Below are 17,998 nucleotides of genomic sequence, written 5' to 3'. Positions count from 1 at the left end.
GACCTCAGGCAGCTGGGACCACCTGCTTCCTGCCCTTCTGAATTAGCTATCCCCCTTTAATTCACCCCCCAAACTCCTTTCCATTGCTTGCAACCAAAAAGCTTAACTCAAGCCTCTGCTATCTTGAAACTGTCTCCCTTTCCCCAGACTCACCACTAGCAGTCATGACCCTGTCTTTCTCCTCTCCATCAAGGTTCCACAGTCAACTCCACTCCATCATCTCTCATCCACTCACCCCTAGGCCCATGATAATTCAACGAAGTCAATAAATATTTATTGAGCATCTGCTATGTACGAGACTCTGAGTACACAGAACGAAGTGCAGACTGTGGCCTCAGAGAATACACAGTCTGGCCCAGTAAGGGTACGTGCAAACTGTAACAAAGATGAAAACCAAACATGGTAAGAGACCACTAGAGAAACTCACAGGTCTTATAGGAGGCAGCAGCTCTCAGGTGTCCAAAGGAGGGGATGTCTGAGCACTGTAATAGCATTCAGTGACAAGGGACATTTTTATGCACAAGCCTCAGTTCAGGAAAATAAAAAATGAGAGACTTTAGTTTTAATTAAAATGAAAACAGACGTATTAATATCTGTGAAAAACATAATAGAACTATTTAGATTTCCACTTTATTGACAGGAAAAAAATCTCAGTAAGAAATTTGGCACATTGCATTTCCCCTGCTAAAATGTTATCATCAGGTCACATCTGAAATGCTGGCAGGTAGGCAGACCACCTGGAGTCTCCTGGCTGGTGATTTTCATCACTGTCAGACAGGACTTGGGAGAAGAGAAAGGCATCGAGGCAAAAGAGGAGTGTGAGCAAAGGTCCAGGGAGAAACAGCACGGTAGGAGAGGGAGGAATAACAAAGAATTAGCTAAGCAGGAAGTAAAGAAGGGACAGTCAAGAAGGGAAACCAAAGGCCAACAGAGGCATGATTTCAAAGTCAGGCCCTTGATAAACTTTATTCTGAGAACAGGAGGGAGTCATTGAGAGTCATTGAGTAAAAGAGGGTCATAATCACTTTGGTGACTAGAGTCGAGTAAGGGAGGATTGCTCCACCCCTGGTCAGCCCTTAAGCCCTAACTACCAAGTCCCTGAGGCTTGTGGTTCCCATGAAATATCTGCTCTCCTTAAGCTGTCAAGCATAGGGATGGGGGGTGGGGCAGTCCAAAGATGAAGACTCAAAGGGAGAAGTGGTCCCTGCTTGCCCCTGTCTCCAGCCCACCAAACCCAGGCTGAATGTAATTATCCTCAATGAAGCCATCATCGTCCTCATCTTCAACCACCTCGGGGCGACCTCCCTTCCCTGTTTCAGGCAGTGGGTGGTGCTGGTAGCTGGCACGGTGTTTTCGGCAGAGATGGCATTTGGCAGCAACCGCGATGAGGATAGAGAGGACCACAGCCCCCAGGACGACCCCTACCAGCACAAGCCATGTCTGGATCCCGCTGCCTGGTCCAGAGGATACGGTAGATGTTGTGGGGACCTCGGAGGACCCCACGATGGCTGCAGAGAAAGGGACAGTGTTATGGATGGGGCCCAGGATCGGCTCCCAGGGGAAACTGAGAGACATGAGTGCAAGGTCCTCCCCACAATCCAAGGGGAACCCAACCCCCTCCTCAGTCTCCCTCCCACTGTCACTCACTTTGGTTCGCCTCACTCATGGAGGGGCCAGAAGACACTGGTAGCCTCAGCCTCTGCCAGAAGAGCCCTGGTTCTAAGGAGACCCCCGGATGCCAGGCAGCCCTGGGACAGAGTCCTGGAATATACACACGCAGATAGGGGTCAAGGACAGCCACAGACACTCGTTCCGGGCCACACTCACAGCCACAGGAGGGCACTGCGCGAACTCTGGAGACTGGACAACTGGCCATAACTAGCTATCCACAGGAGCAAAACAAGCTGAGCCATGGACATGGGCTGTTTATAAGGGAACACCAGGAAGTAGCTGGAAACATAACTCAGTGATGTAATTTACTGAGCACAACTTATGATTCACCCATAATGTGAGCATAAGCATTATCCCCACTCTTCAGGTGAGGACATTACAGCCCAGAAAGGTGAACTAACTCAGCCAAAGACCCAGGACTTGAACCCAGGTCTCAGATGCCAGGGCCCAGAGCCCAGGCTGCTCCCCTGCTCCGTAAGCTGAGGGTGGGAAGTGGGGCAGAAGCAGTCTCACCTTCCAGAGGATGGACAACAGCAATTCCTTGAAGCTAATGGGCAAAGCAGAGACCACGATGGAGGATGGTGCTGGTCCCCATCCAGGATCGGAGGCCCCAGATACTGCCAGAACAGCCCTGGCCCTCAGCTCTGGAGTCAGGAGCACTGTGTCCCTACCCTGTGTCCTCTACCCTCAGCCCTTCAGGCACATTCCTTGTTCATTCACCTCTGCCTCAGGGGGCGGGGAGCTGTTTTGGGGGAGTAGCCGAATGTAAATCAACTGGATCAGGAAATTACCTGGCTGAGACCCTAGGGCTGGGAAGGGTCTAGAGGAGTAAGAGCATCTGAAGTAAGGGACTATCTGGAGCAAGATCAGCTAGGCTCAGGATACCTGTAGAGAGAGCATCTGGGCCAAAGGAATGTCTGGGGTCAGGGGGCAGCTAGGGGAGGAGCTAAGGGAAGAGCATCTGGGTTAGAGAAGTACCTGGAGGAACAGGAGCTGGGGCTGGAGGTATCTGAATCAGAAGAGGCCCTGGGAGGAGTGTCCAGGCAGAAAAGCACCTAGGAGAGAAGCACCTGGTTTAGGGAGCACTCGGCCATCGTCTTTAGTATCCATACCTTAACGACGCCTTCCCTCCTCAACACCACCGCACTGCCACCAGGCCCCATGAGTTCTTCCTCTCAGTAGCCCTAGAATGCTGACATCCCTCCTCTGCCCCAGTTCGAGCCACCTTCATCTGGTTCCTCAACTCGCAATAACCTCCTGAGATCTCTCCTTACCTCTCATCCATGTCAGTGATGGGCCTATGGACCAAATCTGACCCCATTACCCTCCAGCTTAAAAGTCCTGCACAAGCTCCCTAGGCCCCTACAGCTTTGTGCAGATGCTTCAAGGCTTTGCAATTCAGCACACGGCCCTCAATTCCCTCCCCATGCTACACACACACACACACACACACACACACACACGTCCTGCCTTGCACTCTTGTTTCTCAGGCACTCCCTCCTCAGTTTTTCGAGTCCCTCATCCCTCAAGGCCAAATCTGACCATACCTGCCTGTGAGGCTGTCCCAAGACCCCCCTCATCATCCCCTTCACTGCCCTGCCCACTCGGCCACCAGTCAGAATTCGCCAGTTACTAAATGTGCAGCTCCCTAGGCAGGGACTAGGCTGACAAATGTGCACCCTGCTGTAGGCAGAGAGAGAGCTTGGCAGTCAGCGGTTCAGTGCATGTTTGTGAGATGAGTGATATAGGGGGTGGAGTGGGGGAGTCATTAGAAAGGAGAAGTAAATCCTTCACTCATCCATTCAGCAGCAAAAGTCCACTGCGTGCCTATCTGGGCCCCATACTAAGTCTTGGGTTCTCAAAAAAACATGTTTTGTTCAGTTGAAATGAGTTGTTCAAGAGGGAAGGAACATATGCACAAATATGGCTAATTCATGTTGATTATGGCAGAAACCAGCACAAAATTGTAAAGGAATTTGCCTGCAATTAAAAAAAAAAAAACTGAAATGAGTTCAATTCAACCTGATGTTTCTAAGATTTTACTCCTATTCCTTTCCTTCCTGCCCTATCCCCAGGGACACACACACACACACACACACACACACACACACACACACACACACCCTCAGGCTATCACCCCACCCCTTCTGGTTAAATTTCTTCCAACGACAAACACACACTCCACCCCAATTTGTAGCTCCTTTCCTGCTCCCAGGAACCTTCAGGGATCTGTGACTTCCCCGCCCAGGCCCCCCAATGCCTTCCCATTTGCACCCCACCTGTAGGAACTGTGCCCAGTCCGCAGAGGAGCTTCCGGTTACAGACAGCAGGACCGGGCCAGGTGGGCGGGCCCGAGCTGTCCCATGACTCACCTGGAGACGCTGAGGGCAGGCGGGGCCGGAGGCGCGGGTGAGAGGAGGGCAGCGCCGCCAACAGGGACGACTAATTCTACATCTTCCCAAGCTTTTGCAGAGAACCTTCAGGCACAGGTCTCACCCCCACCCCCAGTGCTGAGCGGGTGGGGGGTTGGTGCAGCTGGGATCCAGAGAGGGGACAGTCTTCAGCGGGCGGCTGCTCAAGCTGGCGGCCTGATAAACAAGTGAATTTCCGGTGACAGGTACAAAGTCCAGAGTTGAAGAGGGTGCTCTGCAGGCCTGTGAAGGCGGTGAGCCAGAACCAAAGGGGAGAGGGGTGGGCATTCTCCAGGCAAATCCAGAGGGACCTAGCACAATCAAAACTGCCTGCAAAAGTGGATGTAAGCGTGTGTGTGTGTGTGTGTGTGTGTGTGTGTGTGTGTGTGTGTGTGTGCGGATGTGGAAGTCGATGGACAGTGTGAGTTTAGAGGCCTTTTGGGAATGTGATGTGGCCTGGGGGTTTATTCTGTGTTTGTGTGTTTACCTGAACAGAGAGTACAAGCCTCTATCTGGATCTCAAGGGTTCTGTGACCCCCACAAAGCTAGGCTCCCCAGGCTTAGTGTACCTCCTTGTCCTTTCAGACCCTCAGGGAGTCACCTTCCCAGTCTACCCTAGCAAGCCCCGCCCCTACCTTGACAGGCCCCGCCTCCACCCGGAAAGCCCCGCCTCCTCTATGCCCAGAGCTCCGCCTATCAGAGCATTTCCGTCATTATTTTGTAATCATTTCTTCCTCAGCTCTCTCCCCAGCTAGACTAGTTGGGGAGCTCTCCCAGGGTGGAAACAAGTTTGACAGTCTCTAGGTTCCCAGCACCTGACACAGGGCAGGCTCTCAGGAAATAACTAAGGGAGGAAGGGTTCCATGAACTAAGTCATGCAGGCATAGCAGTTCACAGGGACCCACAGGGCAGAGAGGGAGCAACGGCTGCGGTCTGGGCTTGTGAATGGGGCACGATTAGAAACGCGGATGGAAAGCGGATGACCAGTTCATGCAGGACGTTGAAGATCTTGGCACGGAGTCTGAACTCCTGCTGCCAGTGGCCCATTCCTCAGTCTCCCACCCACACCTCATGTTCTCTGCTGCAGTCATGCCAAACGATTTTCCATTCCTAGAATTCACCATGTGCTCATCTCCCCGGCTTTGCATGTGCTGTTCCTGGGACCCCTGCTTTCCTCCAACCTTAATCCTCTCCCCCAACATATCCACCTCCCACCTGGCTGACTGTTCCTCCCAGGCCTCCCATCATGTAGGTCCTAGGTGAGGTCCTCTTGATCTAAATGTACCCTAGCCTAGGTCCCTCCTCCCCACTCTGTGCCCCTAGAAGACCCTGGCCCTTCTCCCTCATGGCCCTGACCACACAGTATTGTGATTTTCTCTTTACTTGGCAGAGTCCCCTATGAGTCTATAAACTCTGAGGATAGGGTCTGTGTCTGTCTTGTTCCCCTTCAAATCCCTAACATCTAGAATGACAACAATCCGCACCCCTGAAATAAACAAATGAGAGGAAAGTGAATATTATCCTGGATGAGGCAGTGAAGATCCAAGGAAGGTTTAGAAGTTTTGGTTGATTTTGAAGCAGGGAAATTTCACAGGATTCAAAAGATATTCATTGAACACCTACCATATGCTGGACACTGTGCCAGCACATGGTACATATGGTTTTGATGTTGTTGTTTTCATTGAGGTATTCACATAGCGTAACTTAGTTCACATAACATCTACAACAAATATCACTCTATTCATCCATTTCAGCACACAATTCAGTGGCTTTTAGTACATTCAGAATGTTGGGCAACCATCATGCAGTGTAGTTCTAAAACCTTTTCATCACACCAAGAGAATTCCCCCTGCTTGTTAAATAATCACACTTCGTTTCCTGATCCCTAGCTTCCAGCAACCTCTAATCTTCTCTTGTCTCTATGGATCTGCCTATCCTGGATATGTCCTACAAGTGTAATCATATTTGTGTCAGCTTTTTAATGAACTGCTTTATTTAATCCTCCTAACTGTACTATGAAATTTATGTTAATTACCCTCTTAACAGATGAATAAAATGAGGCCTTAAGAAGGTAATTTCCATGAAGTCCCACAGAAGAAAACAAGTAAAAGTCTGCCCATCCATCAGTCAGCCATTTATTCAATGAATATTTCCTAAATGCCCACCACAGAGCCACAGCCAGCCCATAGGCAAGCATTGTAAAATAGCAGAAGGCAACCTGCTAAATGCCCCCACAGCACGGAGAGCAGAGAGCTGGCTGGATATTAGCACCTACCAGCCTCTCAGCCAGAAGCTTTGGTGCAGGGAACAACCTTTCCAACCTTCCGTGGCAGCCCTGGCAGCCGTATGGTCAGCTCTGTGCTAGCTACTGCAGAGAGTTCCTGCTGCCATACAGCTTTCATTCTGGTGGTGAAGATAGACAATACACAAGTAAAGACATGAATGTGATCATTTCAGATAATGGTTAGTGCTATGAAGAAAGTAAAATACTTCGAGTCATGGAGCTGTGGAAGGGGCTCCTATTTTATATGAGATGGTCGGAAAAGGGAGGTTGACTGAAGGGGAGGTATTTGAGCTGAGATCTGTATAAGAGAGAGACAGCAGTCATGCCTATATCTGGGTGAAGAACATTCCAGAAAAAGGGAACAGCCAGGACAAAGCAAAAGCAGGACTGGCTTGTTCAAGAAACAGATGGAGGCGGGCTAATGGAGTCCATTAAGTCAGGGGAGATGGGAGAAGACCTGGCGATGCCGTGCCAGGTCCTTCCTGTGAGATGGGGAGCCATTGGTGATCAGAGTTGGGCACCCAGGGACTGACCTTCTTCAGCTTCTATGTGAGGAATGGATGAGAGGATGCCAAGGAAGAGGTAGGTAGGCCAGTTAGAGAGCCATGGCTATCACCCAGGAGAAGGGATGTGGCATTAGGGTAGTTAGGTAGAAATGGAGAAAAGTGCTCCATTCTGGATGTAATTTGAGGGTGAAGCCAACACAATTTGCTGATTGGATATGGGAGTTGAGAAAAAGAAAGGGAGCAAGGATAGCTCCAAACCGTTGACCTGAGCAATTAGAAGGATGTAGCTGTGGGGAGACTCTGGAGGGGACAGATTTGGGAGGGCAATCTGGACCTCAGTTTTCAACATGTGACTTGTGAGATACCCATGATTCATCCAAGTAACATACTAAGTAGGCAGTAGATAAACTAGCCTAAAGGCAGCAGAAGGTAGAGGCTAGATATATAAACTGGGGAACCAGCAAAAGACAGACTTTTTTTAAAAAGCTGGTCATCTAGATGAGACCCCATAGAGAAATGCAGAGAGAAAAGAGGGCTGAGGGCTGAGCCCTGGAGCCCTCAGGGAGCAGAGGTGAAGGAGCAGAGGAGAAGCAGGCAAAGGGACTGGGGAGTGACCAGCATGATGGGAGAGAGGTGTCCTGGAGGTCAGAGAAGAAAGTGTTTCAAAGGCAAGAGCTTGACCAGCTACATCAAATGCTGAGGATAGGTCCGCTAAGATGAATGTGAACTGAAAATTGACATTGAACTTGGCCATGTGGAGGCACTGGTGACCTTGACAAGCACAGTTTCACTGCTAAATCAGAGACAAATGCCCAACTGGATCCATGCCTGGGCATGGGAGCAGAGGAGGTAGGGACAACTCCTTCAAGGAATTTTCTATAAAAGGAGCAGAGAAATGGGGCAGACATGGGAGCAGGTGTGGAAGGATTTTTTCAAGACTTTTTTCATGGCTAGGAGCTTTTAGACCATGTGCATATACTGGTCAGAATAATCCAGGAGAGGGAGGAAAGTGATGATGCAGAAGGAAGAGAGAAGAGACAGTGGAGGGGGGGCATCCTTCTAGAATCAAGGGGTGTGGGAGTTGAGTGGCAGGTGAAGGGCTGGCCTTGGGCAGGAGCAAAGGAAGGCAGAGTGTCAGGTGAGTGATGGGAGTCAGGGGGTTTTCTTCCCATGGCTTCTGCTTTTCCAGAGAAATAAGAAGCAGTGTCCTCAGCTGAGAGTGGGGAAGGGGTGCTGAGGTTTGAGGAGAGAAGACGTGAGTTTATCATCCTGGGGCTTTGGAGAGAGAACTGCATGTGGCAGGCTTGCCAGGCAGCATCAGGACCCCCTTGAAGTGAGCAGCATGAGTTTATAGTGAGGTCAGTCAGGATGGCCGAGTGTTTTGTTTTCTAGCCCCTCCAAGTGCAGGTGGAAAGAAGATGGAGCCTGCAACTTAATCAGGGTTGGGAGACACACCAGGCAAGTCTGATAAAGGGGACTGAGCTGTAGACAAGGCCTGAGATGGGGCCAGGTAAAAAGGGAAGTGTGGACAGAGTTGAGGAGGTGGGAGGGACTCAAAAAGTGGCAGAATTGATGGATTTTAGCAGTGATTACTGGCTAGAGTAGTAAGGTGAAAAAATACAAGTAGTGGGCAGATGACAGCATATAGAAGTGGAGGTTACCCAGGGGGTGCCGTTCTTGATACAGGGAAGTCCTAGGACATGAACCATGGAGTGGTCCTGAGGTAGGATCTACAGACTGATAGTGGTTTTACTATTGCCTGCGGCATATTAACTCCTGAAACAGAGGTCAAATGATTATGTACTATAGTTCAATAAGTAAATGGCAGAGGCAGGATTGAACCTAGGTCTTTTGCCTCTAGGTCCAACATATTTCCAGCCAGCTCCATTATGGCGACCTGCAGCTCCAGCATCGTGATTAGTGATGATGAACCAGGTTATGACCTGGATTTATTCTGTATACCTAATCATTATGCAGAGGATTTGGAAAAGGTGTTTATCCCTCATGGACTGATTATGGACAGAACCGAACGGCTCGCTCGAGACGTGATGCATGTGATGGGAGGCCATCACATCGTGGCCCTCTGTGTGCTGAAGGGGGGCTATAAGTTCTTTGCAGACCTACTGGACTACATCAAAGTACTGAACAGAAATAGTGACAGGTCCATTCCTATGACTGTAGATTTCATCCGACTGAAGAGCTACTATAATGACCAGTCAACAGGCGACATAAAAGTGATTGGTGGAGATGATCTCTCAACTCTGACTGGAAAGAATGTCTTGATTGTGGAAGATATCATTGACACTGGCAAAACGATGCAAGCCTTGCTTTCCCTGGTTAAGCGGCATAATCCAAAGATGGTCAAGGTTGCCAGCTTGCTTGTGAAAAGGACCCCTCGAAGTGTTAGCTATAGACCGGACTTTGTTGGATTTGAAATTCCAGACAAGTTTGTTGTGGGATATGCCCTTGACTACAATGAACACTTCAGGGATTTGAATCATGTTTGTGTCATTAGTGAAACTGGAAAAGCAAAATACAAAGCCTAAGATGAGAGTTCCAGTTGAATTTGGAAACAGCTAGTGTCCCATTGATATCACCAGTAAAATCATCAAATGTTCTAGTTCTGTGACCAGCTGCTTAGTAGAGTTTATTATTGCATGTGTCTTCTAAGGATTGTATCTATTTTGTATTTTAGAAATATTAGTTACTGCATTCCTGAACTCTTTATTTGCACTATGAGCCTGTAAACTATCATTTCCCTTTGGGTAAATTGTTGTTTGACTCATGAATAAAAAAATCTCTTAAACTGTACCACTATTGAATGAAAATATTGAAGTTGTATCTGTAAGAAACATTTAAAGAAAAGAATTTATTCGTTTTTGAATTGGTATTTTAACTTTTACACATTCGGGAAAGAACAGAAGTGATAGAACATTGTCCATCGGCACCACTGTGTTTAGAAAAGTAAGAAGCAGTCAGTTTCAGACCAGTGACAGCTCTGAGAGGTATCATTATGTCAGATAAACCACACATCCTGGAATTATTTTAGTAGGTTTCAGTAGTACTAACTGTATTTTCCCACTTGTTCAGATTCTTTCCAGTGAATCTTTGTCAACAGTTCCTTTTATTTGTTTCCCAAATTTTAAACTTTTTATTTTGCATTGGGGTATAGCCGATTAACAACCAATAGTTCCTTTTAAATACAAATCACTAAGTTCCAAAAACCTACCACTTTTTGAATTCTTCAATATAAAAATCCTTAAACTAAAAGCTGTCTCTTTAACAAATAAAAAGGTGATGAGGTTGATGAAAGCCAGAAAATGCACGTGCACACTCAGTTACAAATATGCTCACAGGCCTGACAGGTAAGAGCTGCTCAATAAAAGTTTGTCAAATGACTGAATGGTCAGAATTTGGGGAGCTCACTTGCTCTCTTGGGGTGAAAGCCTGGAATTAACAGAGTGTGCAGGAACCTCTATTCTATTATAAACAGGTACCGCCTTTGACTAGGCAGAGGACATCTTTTTCCTTGTAAGCCTCTGGAGGGTGACTGCCCATTTCCTGCTCCCAGTCACACCCAGCATCCCAGAGGAGGTGGAGGCCCCACCCTGCACCCTTCCGCCCTCATTCAACCCCCATCTTCCCTGGAGGCTGGCCCCTCCTTATTCCTGCTCAGCCAGGGCTGACTTCCTGGACATGCCCCAACATTCAGAGCATCCCTGATGTGGTCCCAGCAGGGATTGAGCTCTCTGACCTGGTCATCAGTGAAGTAAGATCAAAGTGGTGCATCCCAGCAACACTCGGAGAGCACAGCTTCTTGGCTTTCCCCACTTCCTCAAGGCAGACCAGCCTGTCTGGGGCCATGGTGTTCCGCAAAGCCCTGAGCAAGAGCCTACTAAACCTCCTCTATCCCAACCACACCACCATGAAACTCCAGTGTAGTTGCCTCGGATGGTTGCCACAGCCAACATCCAGGTTCACAGGACAGCTTCTTCCCAAGCTACCAGCTCCACCTTGCCAGGCTGGATTTATAATTAGACATCACAGGTGTCCAGAACAATGAAGCAGCAGTCTGGGATCCCCTGTCATCAGCTCTCTCTAGTAACTGGATTGGGAAGAATAAAACTCAGCGGACCTGCCAGAGGATAACCATTCCCTCTCCTGAGGGATGTTACACCCAGGCAAGTGGCAAGAGGTGACAGGACAGCTGGACAGAGTGGCCCCACAGGCTGTGCCTCCCAGCCCCACCTCCGTGGGCTCCTTGCAATAGGAATAGTCATCTTTTCCACATTCTCGCTTTCTCCTGGGGGCTGGAAAGGAGGAGAGTTGGTCCTATCTGAGCTCCTGGGAGTGTTGGGTCATTCCCAAGTGGAAATCCTCTGGTAGTCAACACCACTCATGCCTGGGGAAAGGCAACTCTTCCCACAATGGCATGAAGCCCACTCCTGCCTGCTGTTGCACTCACAGCAGAACAAACGTCCCTTCCTCAGGGTGGGGGCAAGGATTGAGCACCAACATGTCTTCAGGGGAAAAGGATTTAAAAAAGCAGGGGATGTCCCTGTGACATAGTGAATGAATGGGCTGTGTCGTCACTACCCCTTATTCTCAAATAATATTCGAAGTGAGATTGAACAGCCGGGAAGCTATCCCCATGCTTCAGCCAGGCTGTGGATCTCGCAGGAAATTGTGACTGTGGCCGGTGGTGGCAGCTTTCTCCCATGAAATGTGCTTTGTATTCTAAGTAGCCTTGCTGTTGTTTGAGGCCAAGGACAATGAGTCATTTGTGTCCCGAGCCAGTGGTTCTAGGATTTCAGAGTGGAGATGAAGTAAGGACCTGGTGTACCTTAAAGGCAAGATGCTCTGAAAATTCGTGCCTGCCCAGCTCTACCAGTCACGCTTGCCTTTTAAAGGGCCCCTACTCAATTGTGACACAGCACAGAGAAGACAAATTATTTTTCTGGAGTAAAACATCTAATGCTTTCTGAGTACATGCATGTGTGAGTGCCAAGTCATTTCAATTGTGTCCGACTCTGAGACCCTATGGACTATAGCCTGCCAGGCTCCTCTGTCCATGGGATTCTCCAGGCAAGAATACTGGAGTGGGTTGCCATGCCTTCCTCCAGAGGATCTTCCTGACTGAGGATCGAACCTGCATCTCTTGTGTCTCCTGCGGTGCAGTCAGGTTCTTTACCACTAGTGCCACCTAGGAGGCCCTTCTGAGTGCTTAAGGGTTGACTTTTTTTTTTTTCTGTTTTATTTTTATTTTTTTAATATAAATTTTTTTTTATTTTAATTGGAGGTTAGTTACTTTACAATATTATATTGGTTTTGCCATACATCAAGGGTTGACTTTTTAAAATCATTTTTAAGACTTTGGAGATGATGCATGCAGATGGTAGCCACCTCCCTGTAAATGCTGGCAGAGACTTACTTTTACCCTGCTTGCCATCTGGATGGGACCATTTAGCAGACCTGATCCAGAGTTAAGCTCTCTGGTTCTAGATCAAATTGTCTGGGATCAGAGCTGAGCTCCACCACATGACACTCTTAGGAAGCCTCAGTTTCTTCATCTGTTAAATGGGGTAATTATAATTAAACCTGATTCAAGAGATAAGGAGCTAATGGGGAGGTGTCAGTGTATTTTCCTGGCACTCGTAAATGTTCAATAACCATTTGTCACTCTAATGGAGGTTTGTTGCTGTTCTATGTAAGACCTCTACTTGCAGTACTAGATAAATTTTGTTCTAACCAAGGTCAGATATGCTTTAAGAGGGTCCTGAGCTTTGCACTATCTGAACCCTGTATGCGGTGTTGATTCCAGCTTCTGTTCTCCCAGGGCTCCTCAGGGCCAAATGGCCTTTGTCAAGCAGTTTGTATAAAAGGAACTTCATTCAAGCCTTGTTGGATTAACTGGGGCTTCCTTTAAATAAGGGCTTGTTTTCAGAAGGTTTCTTCTTTCTAACAAGGAAAAGAATACAATGGATTCCAAGTAATCTACAGACCTCATCACAGCTTGTCACAGACACCTGGAACATCTTTTCAGCCCAGAGTGCAAACAGGCAGCTCCCTCACTTGCTAACTTCAGGAACCTAGCCCCAGCCTGTCCCCCAAAGCATTTGCTGACAAACTTCCGCTCACTAAAGTTATTTCCTGGAAGAATAGCAAAAACTGGTTTTGAATTAACAGTATGGCTTTAGTTGCTGCAGAAGCTAAGTGAAATTACCATTGTTACCAATTATTTACCTAAAAAAAAAAACTTTCAAGAATTACTTTCTTTTTTTTTTCTTTACTGATCAACATGAAGAATGATTTACTGGTAAGTCATTTTCAAGCAAAGACAGGACTTAGGAATTGGGTTAATGTGTTATTTCAAAAAAAAGGAAATTTCATAATGTTGGTTGGATACCAGTTTACTTGCTCCTTCAAAGAGCAATTGTGATGAATAGTAGAGAGAGTTAAAGCGTTTATGGAATAGATAGACACCAGCATTTGGGGTTGCACCCAACAAAGAAACATCTGAAATATTTTTCAAAATAGTCTAGAAGCCAAGACACAAGGACACGCTTTAAGAGCACATAGGAATGTGGCAGGGGGAGGGGGGGCGGCAGCGCATATTGGAGCTACCCGTTTCCTTTCAAATCAATGAGGAAAACAAAGCAGCATTCAGCCTCGCATACTGACTTGACACAGCTTATATATAATGGTTTGACTTTAATCCAAGAAGCAAAGATGGAGCGCTCTGTTTATTTTGAAAAATAATTGCATGGACACTCAGGTTATCCCCCCTTGTCTGACAGGTTTCCTTGGGAGAAGTCTGTCTCTGTTACTTAGGAAAGTACCAATTTAGCACCCTTATTTAGATGACCTTGGTATCAATTTTGACAAGGGTTTCCCTGGTAGCTTAGATGGCAAAGAATCAATTTTGAGAGGCAAACTGAAGAGATTCATTTTCTTCCCTCTCTGTTGATCCATCCCTAAATTTCTCAAGCAATTGTGTGTGTGTGTGTGCACATAATTTACATAACAATTTCACCCAGATGGGTCTCAACTCTGCCACCATTTCTGCAAGAAGACAGTGGAACTTGTCTACATAAAACATTAAATCAAATCCATGGGCATTTTCAAAAGAGCCTGTCAAGTGTTTCCACAAATATTTACCTGCAAGCTAAGATCATGGAAGACCATGGAAGGGGTATAACTCAGTTCAGTGTCTGAGCCACTTCTCAAGGAAGACTGATGCAGCTTGGACAGTCTAGTTTTTCTGTTCCTCTTAAATGTGAGGATCACTTGGATAAAGGTGAACCCGGACCCAGTAGGGTGACCACAGACAATGGGATTTTACTTTCATAAAACAAAAGAATAATCAAGAAAACAGTGTTTTGGCTGATTTGCAGCTGAGTACTCCCTCCAAAGCGGTACTTAATACCACAACCATTCATGCTCCTGAGTTCTCTCACCGATGTGTGTATGCTCAGTCATGTCTGACTTTTGGTGACCCCATGGACTGTAGCCCGCCTGGCTCCTCTGTCCATGGAATTCTCCAGTCAAGAGTACTGGGATGGGTTGCCATTTCTTATTCCAAGGGATCTTCCTGACTCAGGGATTGAACCCAAGTCTCTTGCATCTCCTGTATTGGCAGGCGAATTCTTTACCACTGAGCAACCTGGGAAGCCCTCTCTGAAGGGTAGTGGAATGTTTTTTGCCTTTTTTTCTTTTTGACTGTGCTGGGGCTTTGTTGCAGTGCAGGGGCGGATGGAAGGCGGGGGGTGTTGCTCTTGTTTCAGTGTTGCTCAGGCTCAGCATTGCTACGCATGGCCTCACCTCCCAGTGGTACTTGGGATCTTAGTTCCCCAACCAGGGAACAAACCTGCGTCCCCTGCATTGGAAGGCAGATTCTGAGCCACTGGGAAGTCCCTTGCCTTTAAAAAAAAATTATTTCTTTATTTTTGGCTGCACTGGGTCTGCCTTGCTTTGTGAGGGCTTTCTCTAGTTGTGGCAAGTGGGGTCCTACGCTTCATTGCAGTGCACAGGCTTCTCACTGCAGTAGCCTCTCTCGTTGCGGAGTACAGGCTCTGTGCAAATGGGCTCCTGTAGTTGCAGCACATGGGCCCTAGAGGGCTGGATCAGTAGTTGTGGCCCACGGCCTTAGTTGCTCCATGGCTTGTGGAATCTTCCTGGACCAGGGATTGAACCTGTGTCCCCTGCATTGGCAGGTGGATTCTTATCCACTGGGCCACCAGGGAAGTCCTCACTTGCCTTTTTTAAACCAAGGACATAAATATGAAGAGCTGAATTACCATTATTTCAAACTTATTTTATTTTATTCTCAAAAAGATAGTATGAGTCAGAGAACAGAAAAAAGATATACAGTGAAAGTTCTCACTCTCACTGCCCCATTCCTATCTACCTTATTCTTCTCACCCCAAGTAATAACATACTTGCACGAATTCCTGTTGTATCTTTTTACTTTCCTTATACAAATACAAGTGCTATCAATATATATTCTTATTTTCTCCTTTCTTAAGCAAAAGCCAACATACTGTTCTGCATCATCTTTCTTTCACTTATTAATTAGTGTGTCTTAAAGAGCTTTTTCAGAGAAAGCAATGGCACCCCACTCCAGTACTCTTGCCTGGAAAATCCCATGAATGGAGGGGCCTGGTAGGCTGCAGTCCATGGGGTCGCGAACAGTCAGACGTGACTGAGTGACTTCACTTTCACTTTTCACTTTCATGCATTGAAGGAAATGGCAACCCACTCCAGTGTTCTTGCCTGGAGAATCCCAGGGACAGGGGAGCCTGGTCGGCTGCCATCTATGGGGTCGCACAGAGTCAGACACGACTGAAGCAACTTAGCAGCAGCAAAGAGCTTTTTAAAATCAATATATAGACTTAGAGATTTTCTCCAATCATTTTTACGGCTGCACAGTATTCCCTTATGTGGTTACATCAAAATTTATGTAACCAGTCCTGTGTTGATTGACACTTGGGCGATTTCCAATCTTCTACCATAAGATACAGCGCTGCAATGAAACATTTTATGCTGTGCAGGTATATCTACAGGATAAATTCCCAAGAATGTGAGTCAAAGAATAAATGCATTTGTGAATTTGAAAATATTCCCAAATTGCCCTTCATGGGAGTTAGACTAACATGCATTATATGTGAGCATACCTGTTTCCCCACAATTCCATCAAGAATGTGTCTTGTAAAATTTCTGGATTTCTTGCCAAATAATGGGTGAAAATAGTAGTTCAGTAGCTCAGCAATGACCAACTCTTTGTGACCCCATGGACTGCGGCACGCCAGGCCTCCCTGTCCATCACCAACTACCAGAGTTTACCCAGACTCATGTCCATTGAGTCGGTGATGCCATCCAACCATCTCATCCTCTGTCATCCCCTTCTCCTCCTGCCTTCAGTCTTTCCCAGCATCAGGCTCTTTTCCAATGAATCAGCTCTTCGCATCAGGTGGCCAAAGTATTGGAGTTTCAGCTTCAACATCAGTCCTTCCAATGAACACTCAGGACTGATCTTCTTTAGGATGGATTGGTTGGGTCTCCTTGCAGTCCAAGGGACTCTGAAGAGTCTTCTCCAACACCACAGTTCAAAAGCATCGTGAACTCCTTATTGCCAAATTCAGACTTAAATTGAAGAAAGTAGGGAAAACCACTAGACCATTCACGTATGACGTAAATCAAATCCCTTATGATTATACAGTGGAAGTGACAAATAGATTCAAAGGATTAGATCTGATAGACAGAGTGCCTGATGAACTATGGACATTGTACAGGAAACAGGGATCAAGACCATCCCCAAGAAAAAGAAATGCAAAAAAGCAAAATGGCTGTCTGAGGAGGCCTTACAAATAGCTGTGAAAAGAAGAGAAGCAAAAAGCAAAGGAGAAAAGGAAAAGTATACCCATTTCAATGCAGAGTTCCAAAGAATAGCAAGGAGAGATAAGAACGCCTTCCTCAGTAATCAGTGCAAAGAAATAGAGGAAAATAATAGAATGGGAAAGACTAGAGATCTCTTCAAGAAAATTAGAGACACCAAGGGAACATTTCATGAAAAGATAAAGGGCTCAATAAAGGACAGAAATGGTATGGACCTAACAGAAGCAGAAGATATTAAGAAGAGGTGGCGAGAATACACAGAAGAACTGTACAAAAAAGATCTTCATGACCCAGATAATCACGATGGTGTGATCATTCACCTAGAGCCAGACATCCTGGAATGTGAAGTCAAGTGGACCTTAGGAAGCATCACTACAAACAAAGCTAGTGGAGGTGATGGAATTCCAGTTGAGCTATTTCAAATCCTGAAAGATGATGCTGTGAAAGTGCTGCATTCAATATGCCAGCAAATTTGGAAAACTCAGCAGTGGCCACAGGACTAGAAAAAGTCAGTTTTCAGTCCAATCCCAAAGAAAGGCAATGCTAAAGAATGTTCAAACTACCATACAATTGTATTCATCTCACACTAGCAAAGTAATGCTCAAAATTCTCCAAGCCAGGCTTCAACAATACATGAACCCTGAATTCCCAGATGTTCAAGCTGGATTTAGAAAAGGCAGAGGAACCAGAGATCAAATTGCCAACATCCACGGGATCATCGAAAAAGCAAGAGAGTTCCAGAAAAACATCTATTTCTGCTTTATTGACTATGCCAAAGCCTTTGACTGTGTGGATCATAATAAACCGTGGAAAATTCTGAAAGAGATGGGAGTACCAGACCACCTGACCTGCCTCTTGAGAAACCTGTATGCAGGTCAGGAAGCAACAGTTAGAACTGGACATAGAACAACAGACTGGTTCCAAATCGGGAAAGGAGTACATCAAGGCTGTATATTGTCACCCTGCTTATTTAACTTCTATGCAGAGTACATCATGAGAAACACTGCGCTGGATGAAGCACAAGCTGGAATCATGATTGCCGGGAGAAATATCAATAACCTCAGATATACAGATGACACCACCCTCATGGCAGAAAGCAAAGAGGAACTAAAGAGCCTCCTGATGAAAGTGAAAGAGGAGAGTGAAAAAGTTGGCTTAAAGCTCAACATTCAGAAAACTAAGATCATGGCATCTGGTCCCATCACTTCATGGGAAATAGATGGGGAAACAGT

The 17,998-nt window shown here is 46.6% G+C and overlaps 2 protein-coding genes across 6 annotated transcripts; one reads left to right on the top strand and one right to left on the bottom strand.

Moving 5' to 3' along the window:
- Window positions 1-611: 611 nt before the first annotated feature.
- Window positions 612-4,272, bottom strand: C3H1orf210 (chromosome 3 C1orf210 homolog). Of its 3 annotated transcripts, NM_001081517.1 has the most exon segments (5): window positions 940-1,508; window positions 1,648-1,761; window positions 2,463-2,571; window positions 2,650-2,726; window positions 3,951-3,993. In NM_001081517.1, coding segments are annotated over 2 exon segments (342 nt in total). In that variant the 5' UTR covers window positions 1,667-1,761; window positions 2,463-2,571; window positions 2,650-2,726; window positions 3,951-3,993; the 3' UTR covers window positions 940-1,185.
- On the top strand, window positions 3,821-9,683 carry LOC510369 (hypoxanthine-guanine phosphoribosyltransferase). Of its 3 annotated transcripts, none has more exons than XM_005204906.5 (2): window positions 3,821-4,160; window positions 8,734-9,683. In XM_005204906.5, the coding sequence occupies exon 2, from the start codon at window positions 8,762-8,764 to the stop codon at window positions 9,416-9,418; it is 657 nt and encodes a 218-aa protein (XP_005204963.1). In that variant the 5' UTR covers window positions 3,821-4,160; window positions 8,734-8,761; the 3' UTR covers window positions 9,419-9,683. The 3 variants fall into 3 exon arrangements, with proteins under 3 accessions (XP_005204963.1, XP_002686487.1, XP_002686486.1); XM_002686441.6 differs by having other exon boundaries at window positions 4,083-4,288; XM_002686440.6 differs by having other exon boundaries at window positions 4,083-4,336.
- The last annotated feature ends 8,315 nt before the right edge of the window (window positions 9,684-17,998 follow it).

Source organism: Bos taurus, chromosome 3, assembly GCF_002263795.3.
Source record: "Bos taurus isolate L1 Dominette 01449 registration number 42190680 breed Hereford chromosome 3, ARS-UCD2.0, whole genome shotgun sequence".
NCBI classification, from domain to species: Eukaryota; Metazoa; Chordata; class Mammalia; order Artiodactyla; family Bovidae; genus Bos; species Bos taurus.
This window is presented reverse-complemented; position numbering and strand designations above follow the sequence as displayed.